We start from the raw sequence: 13,159 nt of genomic DNA, 5'->3' as shown, positions 1-13,159 counted from the left end.
GTTTCAGTCCCCAATGTGGAAAATCAAGCTGCGGTGTCTTGTATCTCCTTGTTTCTTCTTCCTATTGTTGATGGAGAACCAGTCTAAGAATGCACCTACTGGTGCAAGTAAAGCCGCACCAACTGCTGCACCCATCTTCCCTAACCGGATCATTTCTTCTTCCGGGTCAACACAAGCATCCATAGGCCGACCACACAAACCCTCGTTATTAGCAAAGTTCTCCGGTCCAATACTCATTGTTGTTTCGTTGAAACGTGGGATAGGACCGGTCAGTTGATTGTCTGCCACTGAAAACTTGTAGAGCCGCGGAAGTGACGCTAGCTCGGGAGGAAGTTGACCGGTGAACTGGTTATGCTGGAGCATAAGAATGTTCAGGAACTTAATATTTGATAAACTGGCTGGGATTTCACCGGAGAATTGATTGTAAGAGAGGTCGAGAGTTGTGAGAAATGGAACCAAAGAGACCATGTTGGATGGCAAAGCTCCATAGAAGTTGTTTCTAGAAAGATCCAGATCTACCAAACCAGTACAGTACATAATCCCAGAAGGGAATTCTCCTTCGAGACCAAAACCAGAAAGCTTAATGCTCAGAACCCTATTCTCATCATCATGCCAGCAAGTCACACCACTGAAGTTGCAGATGTAACCTGAAGTCGTGTTGCCAAATACCCAACTCGTTAAATATCGGTTTGGATCCTTGACTTGAGAATATATGTCCCTCAAGCAATATACGTCGGCCTTGTTCGCGCATGTGAAGCTAGACACTAGTAAGAACCAGAGACAAGTTGGGATTATGGTCATAATAGACATTGTTTTGTGGTTGTGGGACAAGTGGAAATCGTTAGCCAAAAGCTTGAACAAGGGGGACTATAAAGTCTCTTGTCGTGTAAAAGGAGTTGAAGGAAGATACCTGAGTGAGAATATTCACAAACAAAGACAGATTTTGCAGCTTGTCCCATGGGTTTGAATATTCAACTGTGGAAAGTTACCCATGGTGTCCATTTCGGATAAGTAGCGTGTAAAACATGGGAAGTTTAGTTAGTGACTTCCAGGTTATGGGATGAGTTTTGGGAGCAAAAATCACTTACCAAATTCTCATTAATTTAGGTAAAGTACTTAAGTACTTTAGGACAGTATTATGGGTAAAGTTTGTAACTATATAAAGCTGGAACCATAGCGCTACGCATTTATGATTATGTTGAAATGCCTCAGTTAGATGTTATATTGTTTCTGAATAGATTTACAAGTAGAGAAGCGTATATGGTCTCTGTTTTCTGTTCATATATTCACACATTTATGGTGATTCAGGTTCATTGTTTTCAGAGTTGAGACATGAAAGGGAGTAGTAATACATCAATGAATTGAAGCTTATATCTCGGAGATGTATTCATAGGCTTTGCAGCTGTTTATAACTAGTTGAAGCTTATGCTATATCTCTGATTTGACAAAAAAAAAATTATTTCCTGTCCTTTGCTCACCTCAAAATTGAAGATTCAAGAATAGTAAGCTACGTGCGTTTGAAATGCAAACTTCTTGATAGCATTATATGCAATGTCAACGGAGGGGATCCGATATTTCACAAACTAGAGAAATGGTACAGGAACTTTGTAAGAAAATTATATACAAAAAAAAAATTGATACAGGAACTTTGTAATAAAAGTGGTACTGATGGTATTCAATCGGTTACCACTGGCTATTTTAATCTCCATGAACTTAATGGTCAAGTCTCAACAACAATTTTACAGATAAAATTATCAATGACTACCCAAAAAAAAACAAAGGGATTTTAGAGTGGTTGACCACTAATCCACCTCTGAAACATGATAAAGCTTTCATTTGGTTTGAATTCAAGTGTATGCCCACCTCCCTGTAAATTAAAATCAGAAGAGAAGTCACCTTTTACTTGTGCTAATTATAAGGGCAAAGATTCATCATATTAAGAAGATAAATGGACAAGAAGACTTGCTTTGACAGTAGCATATGTCATGTTATTGGCATAAGTCCGAGTGTATCCAGCAATTTGATTGTGCACCATCCATGGCCTCCACTCATCAATAATGGAATAACCAAGTGATCTTATCCACGCTTGCGTTGAAGGGAAAGGCACCACTAAGTCGTGATCACCGCTATATATATACATTATTTACCCAAAACAATGTCCCATAAGAGTTCAATATAAACTCTTGAAATTAACTTGTATATATAAAAAGGTTAGAAAGTTGTAGATAAGTCAAACCTGAATATGATAGATCTGTATCCTTTGATGCTATTGTTCATATGGTATGGTACGCTGCTTTTAATGTCGAAGTCGTAAGGCTTGCCCGAAGAACACCGTACCCATTTTTCTATACTTCCCTGAAATCATATTCAAAGTTTCTTTACCGTCATTAATTGTATAAACCGCATGCGGCCTCGTCAGATATTATGATTATACTATAGTACGTACCTTAACTACATGAAGTGCTTTACGTACGCTCTCATCATTAGCCCAGAGGGAAGCTATTAAATCAGTATATATCTGCAAATGGGTGCAAAAGCAATTCTGGTGTTACATATTTTTCTCTCAATGGTTTTACATGCTCATTACTTTTTCAATACTGATCCGAATATGTGATAGAAGCATAGCTCTGGCGAGTTAACAGAAAGAATATGGATTGCTTACATAGCATCCATCTGCAATTAACGGAGCCGAAACGTTTCTAAGGAGAATAAATCTTCTTTGGAGGAACAGGGGGGGATCGCAACGTGGCATTAGAATATGAACAACATTTATGCTAGAAATACACTGCAAAAGCAACCAAACAACAACAACAAAAATTGAATACACTATCTTTCACAACTATAATGATCAGTGTATACCTTTAGATATTTGTCATGATGTTTCAAGCACTCTGTGTTATGTGGATCTATATTTTCATAGTTTCCTTTACAGTTTCTCTTCAATGACTGCAAAATAAAATAGAAAGTTTTGTATATGTTGTTTGATTTTAACTACATTCCTGCACGTAATATATTTCGTGTACCTCGTAGAGTTCATCAGAGATTAATGCCATTCCATGAGCAAATGGAATGCAATGGTTATGGTCCAATTCGAAGTCTGTTACCGGGTTTCCTAGTACATAACCCTATTGTTAAGAGAAAATGAAGAGGATTGTCAATGTCAGTTTGTTGGAGAGATTAAATCTTTTGTAACATAAGAAGCAGCCAAGTACAACCTCAAGATTTACTTGAGGTTTAAACCCAAGATCATTTCCTGCATGAAGAAAAAAAATCAAATAAATGATACACCTAGAGAGAAAAAAAAAGAAAAAAGATGAAACACACATATACCTTTGGAGATTTCTTGAACTGTGGCCGGAATAATCTTACCAGAATACGAATCTCCAGCGACATAAAAAGGGTTCGATATAAACTCTGTATGCTTACTTAACCACTGTACAACAACAAAAACACTCTCTAAATAAGAGAATGTCTACTCAGAATTGTTAATTTCAAATGTCTACTCAGAATTGTTAATTTCAAACTTTTCCTTAATTTAATATTTCTACCTATAATTTCTCCATAAGGTTCAGTTCAGTTCAGTTCTAATTGTTCATTTAGTCTTTTTCAGCAACCTAGCAGATTAGATTTAACCAGTGCATTTATAAAGTCATATGGATAAGCTAGTTTTTGGGTGGTCTCTGTTTATCCAGCTTAGCTCGAGGCCTAGTATGGGATAGTCTCATATTACACACTTTTTTACATTATTGTCACACTGAAGTTTGAGTTCAAAAAAAAGAAAAAATGGTCACACTTAAGTTTGTCTTCTCTATTTTAAAACCTTGCGAATAAATTCATGGATCTGCTTAGCTTCTCCTGAGTCACTAGGTGTATCAAGAAGTTGAGTTGTTGCATAGGAGAAGCCAGTGCCAACAGGCTGGTCCAAAAAGATAATGTTTGCCACCTACGAACAATGATTCCATATACTATAAACAGACATCATGAAGATTAATAAAGGAGAACCATAACAAGCATTTGCTAGTGTTACCTTTGTCCATGAATGTGTTGTAGAAAGTAAAGCGGGTCCACTACCTTCATTGTAACCCTCCTCAACGTTAAATGTCACAGGACCTGGTTTTTTTTTTGTCAATCCAAACCATAACCAATAACCAGTTGAACCGCAGATCCCCAATCGGTGAATTTTGATATTTACAAAAACATTATTGATATATAGTCTTTCGATTTTTACCTACCATTCTCGAAAAACAGACCAGTGGCAGAAGAGCAGCCAGGTCCTCCACTTAACCAGATAAGAAGAGGATCTTCTTTTGGATTCTTCTCAGATTTAATGAAGTAGTAAAACAATTGCACTTGCTCTTCTTCACCAACACCAATATACCTTCATTCAAAAGCAATTGAAATAACTTATTTCACTCTTTTAGCAGAAACCACATAATGAAGACTATATGGAAAAAAAAAGACACAAACCCGGTCTCAAGCTCGAAAGGAAGAGGACCTTCAAAACCAGGAAGAAACTTGACAATAGAGCCAGAACATGCATGTAGGCTTAAGATAATAAGTAAAAGAAGCAGAAGCAACTTCTTAGACATAATGTGATTTTTTTTACAGAAAGATAAGAAAGTGGAGGGAAAGCACTATTTTGTTTTAGCGAGATGATTCTTAAAATGTTATTCTAAGTGGAGGGTAGGTACTGTATTTTACAAGAGATAATATATCATTATCACTCTTCAATAATATCGTCTCACATTTTTTTCACACGTGACATTTTTTATCATCCACACGAAATAAGTTAGCTACCTCTGTCGACGTATTTTTTTCTAAAACGAAGTTTTGGTACCTACCCGTAATTCTTGTCATTATTATGAAACTTTTAATTGACTTTGACAATAACTACACTAGTACCATTTAAGAATTACAAACCACTGCTCCCAAATCCTTTTTTTTTTTTTGAAACCCATAATTAATTGATTAGAAATTTAGAAGTGTTTAGTTGGGGCCATTAAAGGCACCCTCAACAAACAAAAGGCCAGATGCATTAAGAGCGTTCTTGGCCAGCAAATCAGCAATGGTGTTCCTCTCTCGAGGGATCCACACGTTTTTTATGTTTAGATGAAATGAAATGAATAATAAGTAAAAGAACAATAATTTCAAACTTTAATCAAAGCTAAATGTAAAACTTTAATAAGCCAAAAATCACTTTTCAGACTTTTTATTAAAAAATTACGTTTCTGATAATGAATCCTTGTTTTTGAAACTGAAACATACCATAATTGGTTAGTTCTTGTCTCCACAAACCACACATTTTCATGCATCGACATTTGTTTATCTAACAAAAGCAAGAGTCTACATTTGTTCAACTTGGACAGAAAAGCCACATTTGCAGCGTTTGGTTTTTACAGAAGTTTTCTCATCAAAGGTTTCTTCCTCATCAAGAAACACATGCTCATGTTCATCTCCTTCTCCATCCCCACGTTCACGGTTTTCATCTTCACTACGACTCTTTCTTCCTCCTGACCTTCCTCTCTTAACCCCTCCTTGCTTTTTAGGTGTTTTTACACTCTCCTCCCTAACAACCGTCTCTGGTTTCGTTTCCAAACTCCTCGTTTTGACAACATCATCCTCTGAGTTATTGGCGTAACGGTTCTTCAACCTCTCACGGGTTAAGATAGACGAAAGAAGCTGATACCATCTCGAAGCTGCTTGTGCTTCGTCTCGCTTTCTCTCCTCTTCTTCTCTCATTTCTCGTTCTTCTGCATATGCCTAAACACAAAACCAAAAAAAAAGGGAGATAAATCCAAAGATCCACATTCATATTTAAACCATACAATTATGTGATTTTTACCTCGAGGATTGCGTCTTTGAACTCGGTACAGACCACAATACCTTCGAAAACAGGAGTAGCACGTCCACTTTTGTATTCGAAACCAACCATTGCAGGAGCATAATCTACTCCAAATCTCTTGGCAATTGAAAATATTCGAGGAAACCTTAAGTGGACTGTTCCAGGTGGTAGACATTTCTCAGACCAGACATCAACTTGACCACGCTCGTTCTGTAACCATAAACACACGCATAAAAAAAGATTTTACAATATTTCTGTCTACAGATTCTAGGCCTGCGGGTTCGGATAGTTCAGTTCTACTAAAATCTCGACGAATTGAACCATAAAAAAGTTTGGGTTCGGTATCCGGTTAAAATTTTGGGTAAAATCGGTTAAATAAGAGTAATTTTGGTTAGTTTGGATAATTGCTTTCAAAGTTTTGGTTAATTCGGTTCAAAATTTTGGATAATTTCGGTTACTTCGGTTACCAAAGTTTTTTTATAAACAAGCCGAATCGAACCGAACCGAACTTTTCACCAGACTAACCAAAATTTCGGTTCGGTTCGGCAGGTTTAGTTAAAAATCTCAGCCCTAACAGATTTCCATTGAAGAGAATAAACAAGACCGAGATGAAGATGCTTTTACCTTAGGCACAATCCCATTAACAGCATGAGGGAGACACAACGGTTCCATTTGCCACTTCCCGTATAGCTCCATGCACCGAGAACCATCTTCACTCTCCTTGTTCCCATCTCCAAAATCTTTTACTTTTTTGACCTTTGCGTTACGCTTAAGAATCTATAAGGTGATAGTGGACATCAAGAGTTGATTACAAAACCGGAAATAAATAGGGAATGAATAAAGATAATACATGTACCTTTAAGGGAACTTCATTGGCCTTAAGTTGAAGCCCATCACGAAGCCAACTCTCTTTCGTTCTAAGAGTCTGCACACAGGTTCGAGGATAAACGCAATGACCAGCGCAGAACCCCAGAACCGGACCTTTTGGGTGAAGTATCTGGTTCTTGTGAAGCCATTTCTCAATAGCATAGAGTTCGTGACTCTTATAAGCCTACAAGATTAAAGAAAAGGTCTCAGAACACTCTCAAGTGAAAGCATGAGCTATATAAAACTCTTACCTGCTGGTTAGTAGGAAGAGGCTCAGTAAGCGCCCTAGTAGCTAACTCAATATCTTCAACAGCAGTCCTCACACCAAAGGACGAGCTACTTGCACTGTTAGCAAGAGGGATTAAGCTTGCTGCTGCCTCTAGCTCTCGTAACGGTGCTAACACCATATCCCACCACGATGAGTTCACCCGTTTTGATGAGATCGTGTGCCACTTTGTGCAGTACCTGCGAGTGACATCTTTGGCTCCACCACCGGAGAAGGCGACAACGTATCTAAGAAACATCTTGCAAGCAGAAGCTGCAGCTTCTACGTTTTGTTCTGCATCTATCGTTCCGTTAACAGCGTCCACGTGGACCCATCTCCCGTCCATGTTTTCTCCATTGCAGTACACCTCGGCCCAACAGAGAGGTGAGTCCACTTTCTTGGAACCGAAGGCTGTGGACATTACTTGGTCAGGAATCGACAAGCCATCACTTGTTTTCGTTGTTTTCTTTTTCTCGGTTGCTTCAGAACTCTGTTGGTTGTTGTTTACAGTTGCAGTTGCAGCCAAAGCCATGGCTAATTGCATCTCGAACTCAACATCTCCTCTCCTCCTTATTCCCTCAGATTTGCTGGAGGTTCCAGCTTCACAGGATGAGTTGTCCTTATTATCTTGCAACTGAGGCTCAGAGGTTTCAGAGAGACTTTTATCCTCAACATGGGAAGATGATTTGTTTTGGTGTGATGAGATGGCTTGCTGTTTGGGTACCATAAGAGTTGAGTTCCTGAATATCCCACGCTTCGTTTTAGCTTTTTTTGGACCTGGAGACTCATCCTTGTCGGCCCCAGGTTTTAAGGAGGCAACATCAAGAATAGATACAAACCTGTGAAACTCAAATTAGTACAGAAACTCAGAACAAGGTTGTCATCAATAAGCAGCAAATAAACAGATTTAAATCAAGCAAAGTATGAATACTATCTTAAGGCAAAAGTAACAAGTATCACATACCGAGTTGTAAGCTTTAATGCCCTAAGCAAAGCAACAGAGAGTGCTCCAAGCTGCAAACAAAAAAAAATGATCCCTGAGTTTCCTTAGAACAGCATTGATCAATATTGGACCACAACTTCCTTAAAGAAGGATCAACTATTGAAAAAACAAACAAACATTGTAATCTTCACATAGAGAGATTCAAGGAACTTTGGAAAAAAATAAAACCAACTTCTTTGTAAAGAATGAAACTAAAAGTCTGAAAAATTGATGTTTCAAACAACACAAGTAACCAAATAATTAATAAGTTAAATTGACATAATCACAAGCTTACCTCTTCAGACGTGCCTCTACGAGATTCAAGAGCAAATGCTAGAGAAGTACGAAAAGACTTCTCAGAGCTAGGAGTACACCTAACAGCAAAGTTTCCACGAACCTACAATTTGAGAGCCAGGAGAAGCTGCTCAAACTTCCCACCAGAAAGAAAAAACACAAAAGAAAAAAGCTACAGACCACTAAAAACCCATACCCAACGGAGAAGAGGAGCTACATCCCTAACAGTCACTTTCCCTAGATTTGGTATTTTTGTTAAGAATGACGGTAGAAGTGAAAGCAAGGAAGCCTGCACATCAAAATTTACACAGTTATGCACAAAGATAAGCCTAACAACAGCAGTCAAAAGGGATATATATACCTGAATCAAGGGATCGTTACAAGCGTTGTCAACTATCCTCCCTCTTGCAAGCAGACATAGCAAGTGAACCTTGTGGACAAGTTCCGCCCGTTCCTTTACGAGAAACACACAATTTTCTTTAAGTAACCATTCATTATTGTAGGATAAAAAGAAGTAACCATATACCTTGTCTTGTCCTGTTGCCCGGTAAGTGTTCTTCTGCCTCTTATCATCAGGAGGCAAATCATCAAGCTCAATGGTTAAATCTTTGTTATCATCAACCTCCACATCAACAGATTTGGCAGGACTAGGAATAGGACAGTCTTCCCAGTCTGAATCATTCATCTCCTCATCATCATCACAGTAACCAAACTGACCACGTTCCCTGTCCTGTAGATCGTTGTCAGTTACGGTTTGCTTCCCTTTATCCAGCTGCAATGATTAGAACTCTATAAGTTAAATATTCTTCCACCATGAATGAATAGAAAACACTACTAACCTTTGCGGAGTCACAGTTCTGAGCAGTATCATCACTCTTCTTGTTGCCACGAGCATTGATTCTGTCAAGAACTTTATTCACTGCTGCTCTGGAGGCTGCTGAGAGTTTACTATCCTTAGTTTTAATTAGAGGCTTCATCTTTCTTCTTCTCAAGTAAAAAAACCCTAAAAAAATTTAAACCAATAATTCAAATTAAAAAAAAAAAAAGAAAAAGAGCTAAACTTTCTTCAAAAAGCGATAAAGGAGTAAACTTTTTTCTCTTCGAAGAGTATCTCAAGAGACGAGGAGGTTAATGCAAATTCCGAGTGAAAAGATAATACTCAGACGCGAATCGAACACGCGACTCTTTCATTCGTGGCTGACGGAGACAGAGAAAGTATTCGACGGAGCGAAGGGGATTCAGTTACACGCGCCAATCTCTCCTCCCGCGCGATTAACAACAACGACCGACGTACGGGACAAAACTTCTCCGAGAAACTATTAAGACAAACGAGAAAGTGGGAACGCTGTTTTTGACCGCAAAAGTCAGGGACCCACCAAGTCATTAAACGGTCTCGATATTGCCACGTCACCTCTATTTTCTCGGGATCTTCATTCGTAATTTAACTATTACTTTTAGGTTAAAATTAAGTACAGTAATTAATTTCTCTCCTCTTCGTGCTCTCTCTCGGTGACGTCAGCCCACCCAAATTCACCAATAAGGTTCTTACACGAATCAAATTCGTTATTTTGATAGATGAATAAGTTTGGAGGTTATACAACTACACATCGCAATCTATGTGTCTCTGTTCTGAGCAAAACTTAAGCATCTCTTTGATGACAAAAAAAAAAAACATGTTTTTGTTTTTATGTTTTTTGCGTTCCTAGAAAGCTAAAGAAAGACAGGAGACTTGATCCTACGGAGATGAGATCAAACCATAAGACCGTGAGCTTAGTCTCAACCCGTCATTCCTGGGAAGAGCTGCGAAATCTTGTTGAACACATCCATTACCTGCACTCCAACAAAATAAAAAAAACCACTCAAGTGATTTGCCTTTGAGATGTTTTCAGTGCAGAACTTTAAGTAGCAGAAGATTTACCTCTTTGTCGTTTTGGTACTTCATGATGTTCATTGGGTTCTCTGAACACTGCAACAACAATAACAACCACAATCAAATTGAGCTAGGACATATCAAAAAGATATTTTTTTTTTTGATTCAAGTGAAGGAAGAAAACGTACTTCCATTAACGCTGCTTGGACTCTAGGATTCTGGAATGCCATTGCAACGTCAGGGTTCTGCATTATCTTAGAGATGACTTCTTCTGGTGTCAGTCCTATTTGATCTGAAAACATCGTTTCAATCATTCAGTACTGAGCCTAAGTCACAACCATACTTATTAGGGACTATTTGCTTACCAAACTGTTGCTTCACTTCAGGACTGTTCAGGTCGAAGTTCTTTAAGGTCTCCGTCATTCTCTTGTCCCATTCACCACTCCCACTCATATTATTCCTAAATCCATCAAAAAGGAAAACTAAGGCTAAATAGAAACAATACAGTTTTAGAGATTTTTAATAAAGGAATCAATGTGCAACTGGAGCTTACAACATGTCCTGTAGCTGTTGACGGTATTGAGGATTTTGAAGCATCCCTACAAAAATTACAATCCATAGAAACAACCTCATATGACTAGTTCAAGCTTTCCATTCAAAAATGGTCAACGGTTAAACCTTCAGAAGCAATACCGAGAACAAAGATAATAATAACAGGATTAAGCATTAAGAGACTTACATTTGAAAGTTTCTGGGTTCCTCATCTCCTCAGGCAAATGTCTGAACCCATACATGCAAAGTTACAAAATGTCTACTTACTTAGAAACCAGGTTTGAAAATAAACTTAAGAGAAGGATTGAAATGTGGTAGGGAAGATGGAGTTACGGGTAAACCATCTTCTGAACCGTTGGATCTTCCATCATTTTCTCTAAAGCTTCTACTGACAAACCAGCCCCTCCTTTCCCAGCGCCTGCGTGCACAGACAAAGGACTCAATCTAACAACTTAGAAAAACGAAAGAGAAGGGAACAATCCTCACGTCCTTCCTTGCCTAATGAAAACTGCTATTTATTAACTCACCCAAAGATTGAAAAACCTCTGAAGCAGTAGCACCATTCGCCGGAGCAGATCCATTTTGCAAAACCTTTACCCAAAGACCAAATGAGAGAGCATGGAAACCTCCCACGTTAGCCCAATTAAGTTCATTTTTTAGTGCAGATACATAAGAAAAAGAAAACTTACATCCTCAAATAAGCGAGCTTCCTTGGGGGCACTGGTTTCAGAGACTTCTGCATAGTTGCTAAATGGACTTTCCTTAGCGGTTTCCTCAGGAGAAACATCCTCAAAGGCTGCATCATAAAAGTTATAGCAACATCCAAATTAGAAGCTTAGAAAATGTGAAAACAAGAAGCCCAAAATTAAAGGATACAAGAGGAGGCTACCGTAGTTCTTTTCTTCTTTCTTGGGTTTGTTTTCCTCTAAAACAACACTTGGCTTATCCACTTCTATATTCTTTACAGGAGTAGGCTGCGGCTTAGTGGAAGGAGGTGTATCTACTTTCGTCGCTGTCACATCAACAGTAGCACTTGAAGACTGGGATTGAGATTGGAACGGCGAGGGAGTAGGAGTTGTCTGAGGAGGAAATGGAAACGGAAAAGGCGATCCTGATCCTGGTCCTGTAGGGAATCCAGGGTTGTTAAACTGGCTGTTCTGTGTGTTCATCTGGTTCATCATTGTCTTCATAGCCGTTTGCATTGCATATTTCTGAAACCAAAGCAAAAAATATCAACAGAGAGAAACAACCAGTCGAAAGAATAATGAGAGAAAGCATTGAGAATGTGAAATATATTTGCAAATCAAATAGTTATGAAAATGATTATAGGTGTATATATCTGAATTGCACCACTAAAACCTTAGTGGTATGTAGGTTATGATTCCATGCTTAAATTATATTAGTTCAAAAAGTGTGATTAAACAGTTAACCTTGTTACGATAGCCAATCCAATGAATACTATTTCATATACATATGCACTACAAACTAGAGAATATAGAGATAACATAATAAACTATGGTTCTGTAAGATATTAGAGAGTAAAACAAAGGGCTAATAACTGTTACCTTTAAGTTTGAAGTAGCCTGTAAATCCATCAGAAAGAAAAAGTCAGATATACATTCTTTGATACTAAAGCAAAAGGAATAAAAATAGAGGGAAAAAAATTAAAACTAATCATCATGCTCACCCATGAGAACAAAGCTGATAGACCAACACCTACACCAATCCAGAACAGTGGTGATCCTCTACACACACAGAGAAAAACATAAGAAATGCTTTTAACTACCAAGAATCAAACACATATAGCACATTGCTCAAAACAACCAGGAGAATGGTTAGTAACACTACATGGTTGATGATGATGAAGACGGTGGCGGCACTGCTGCACTAGGGTAAGCAACAGAGGTTGTCTGCTGATCAAGACTCGAAGAAAAAATGCTCGCAAAAGCTTTGCTCCTCCTGTGCTTCACAACCACTGCAAAAGAAACAAAATTTAAATCAGACAATTAATAATTTTCTTACAAGTTACAAGCAAGTCACAAGCTTTCACATCCTTAATCACAGATAAAATAACGCTTTTTTCTAGAAGAATTCGAATTTCAAATACAAATTCACAAGATTTGGAGTTCAGAGATAACGCAAAGTCACAAGCTTTCGCATTCTCAATCACAAACAACACAATGGGTATCGAGTGGAAGTGCGAACTAACCAGTTTCTCCAGCTTTCTCCGGAGATTGAGATTGCGCGGAGGCAGAGGTTTTGGAGCAGCGGAGGGTGATTTTCGGAGTCCGGCGCGAGAACCCTACTGGGGTTTTAAGCGAGGAAGTGAAATTGCATCCGATTAAGAGCTTTGGGGAAGAAGATGAAGAGGAAAGTAGGGTTAGGTTCTCCATGTTTATTGCCTGTTTGCAGTTCTGGTGGAGAAGACGGAAGAGGAAGAAGATGAAGGTTGAGAGACTGTTTGGTCTAAAGCTTACTGTATCCTTC

The 13,159-nt window shown here is 38.4% G+C and overlaps 4 protein-coding genes across 8 annotated transcripts; all 4 read right to left on the bottom strand.

Moving 5' to 3' along the window:
• Positions 1-3: 3 nt before the first annotated feature.
• LOC103851243 (probably inactive leucine-rich repeat receptor-like protein kinase At5g48380) lies at positions 4-810 on the bottom strand. Its single transcript, XM_009128087.1, has one exon. The coding sequence runs from the start codon at positions 808-810 to the stop codon at positions 4-6; it is 807 nt and encodes a 268-aa protein (XP_009126335.1).
• A 750-nt stretch (positions 811-1,560) lies between these two features.
• On the bottom strand, positions 1,561-4,933 carry LOC103851060 (serine carboxypeptidase-like 12). Of its 3 annotated transcripts, XM_009127882.3 has the most exons (13): positions 4,468-4,933; positions 4,233-4,378; positions 4,028-4,110; positions 3,821-3,943; positions 3,331-3,433; positions 3,216-3,253; positions 3,024-3,125; positions 2,860-2,946; positions 2,663-2,785; positions 2,447-2,518; positions 2,237-2,355; positions 1,967-2,126; positions 1,561-1,867 (listed from the first exon to the last, which is right to left on the bottom strand). In XM_009127882.3, exons 1-13 carry the CDS (start codon positions 4,587-4,589, stop codon positions 1,787-1,789), a joined length of 1,359 nt encoding a protein of 452 aa, XP_009126130.1. In that variant the 5' UTR covers positions 4,590-4,933; the 3' UTR covers positions 1,561-1,786. The 3 variants fall into 3 exon arrangements, with proteins under 3 accessions (XP_009126130.1, XP_009126133.1, XP_009126131.1); XM_009127885.3 differs by lacking the exon at positions 4,468-4,933 and having other exon boundaries at positions 4,229-4,378; XM_009127883.3 differs by lacking the exon at positions 4,468-4,933 and having other exon boundaries at positions 4,028-4,117.
• A 249-nt stretch (positions 4,934-5,182) lies between these two features.
• LOC103851059 (DNA repair protein RAD4) lies at positions 5,183-9,682 on the bottom strand. 3 transcript variants are annotated; one of them, XM_018656518.2, is made up of 12 exons: positions 9,414-9,682; positions 9,090-9,253; positions 8,777-9,022; positions 8,612-8,704; positions 8,447-8,539; positions 8,252-8,353; positions 7,939-7,988; positions 6,961-7,813; positions 6,699-6,893; positions 6,467-6,619; positions 5,843-6,052; positions 5,183-5,760 (listed from the first exon to the last, which is right to left on the bottom strand). In XM_018656518.2, exons 1-12 carry the CDS (start codon positions 9,439-9,441, stop codon positions 5,344-5,346), a joined length of 2,604 nt encoding a protein of 867 aa, XP_018512034.1. In that variant the 5' UTR covers positions 9,442-9,682; the 3' UTR covers positions 5,183-5,343. The 3 variants fall into 3 exon arrangements, with proteins under 3 accessions (XP_018512034.1, XP_033141879.1, XP_033141880.1); XM_033285988.1 differs by having other exon boundaries at positions 9,341-9,560; XM_033285989.1 differs by having other exon boundaries at positions 9,410-9,560.
• Positions 9,683-9,802: 120 nt separating this feature from the next.
• On the bottom strand, positions 9,803-13,159 carry LOC103851058 (protein TIC 40, chloroplastic). The gene is made up of 14 exons (XM_009127880.2): positions 12,882-13,159; positions 12,521-12,647; positions 12,360-12,417; positions 12,238-12,255; positions 11,562-11,883; positions 11,362-11,468; positions 11,200-11,263; positions 11,006-11,090; positions 10,860-10,900; positions 10,674-10,719; positions 10,486-10,580; positions 10,309-10,412; positions 10,169-10,216; positions 9,803-10,080 (listed from the first exon to the last, which is right to left on the bottom strand). Exons 1-14 carry the CDS (start codon positions 13,063-13,065, stop codon positions 10,027-10,029), a joined length of 1,353 nt encoding a protein of 450 aa, XP_009126128.1. The 5' UTR covers positions 13,066-13,159; the 3' UTR covers positions 9,803-10,026.

Source organism: Brassica rapa, chromosome A02 (assembly GCF_000309985.2).
Source record: "Brassica rapa cultivar Chiifu-401-42 chromosome A02, CAAS_Brap_v3.01, whole genome shotgun sequence".
In the NCBI taxonomy this organism is placed as follows: domain Eukaryota; kingdom Viridiplantae; phylum Streptophyta; class Magnoliopsida; order Brassicales; family Brassicaceae; genus Brassica; species Brassica rapa.
The sequence above is the reverse complement of the archived record's forward strand: the minus strand, read 5'-3'. Positions and strand labels throughout refer to the sequence as shown.

What these genes read in the sequence shown, in the direction of transcription:
- LOC103851243 (XM_009128087.1), bottom strand. Translation starts at nt 810, where the DNA reads ATGTCTATTATGACCATAATCCCAACTTGTCTCTGGTTCTTACTAGTG.
- LOC103851060 (XM_009127882.3), bottom strand. Translation starts at nt 4,589, where the DNA reads ATGTCTAAGAAGTTGCTTCTGCTTCTTTTACTTATTATCTTAAGCCTA. An exon ending in CAACACATTCATGGACAAAG is followed by an intron (nt 3,944 to 4,027) that starts GTAACACTAGCA and finishes CATTGTTCGTAG; the next exon opens with GTGGCAAACATTATCTTTTT. An exon ending in TCCATGAATTTATTCGCAAG is followed by an intron (nt 3,434 to 3,820) that starts GTTTTAAAATAG and finishes GTTGTTGTACAG; the next exon opens with TGGTTAAGTAAGCATACAGA.
- LOC103851059 (XM_018656518.2), bottom strand. Translation starts at nt 9,441, where the DNA reads ATGAAAGAGTCGCGTGTTCGATTCGCGT. An exon ending in CTCTTCCTACTAACCAGCAG is followed by an intron (nt 6,894 to 6,960) that starts GTAAGAGTTTTA and finishes TTAATCTTGTAG; the next exon opens with GCTTATAAGAGTCACGAACT. An exon ending in TCAAAGACGCAATCCTCGAG is followed by an intron (nt 5,761 to 5,842) that starts GTAAAAATCACA and finishes TTTTGTGTTTAG; the next exon opens with GCATATGCAGAAGAACGAGA.
- LOC103851058 (XM_009127880.2), bottom strand. Translation starts at nt 13,065, where the DNA reads ATGGAGAACCTAACCCTACTTTCCTCTTCATCTTCTTCCCCAAAGCTC. An exon ending in GAAAGAAGAAAAGAACTACG is followed by an intron (nt 11,469 to 11,561) that starts GTAGCCTCCTCT and finishes TTTATGATGCAG; the next exon opens with CCTTTGAGGATGTTTCTCCT. An exon ending in AGTACCAAAACGACAAAGAG is followed by an intron (nt 10,081 to 10,168) that starts GTAAATCTTCTG and finishes GTTGGAGTGCAG; the next exon opens with GTAATGGATGTGTTCAACAA.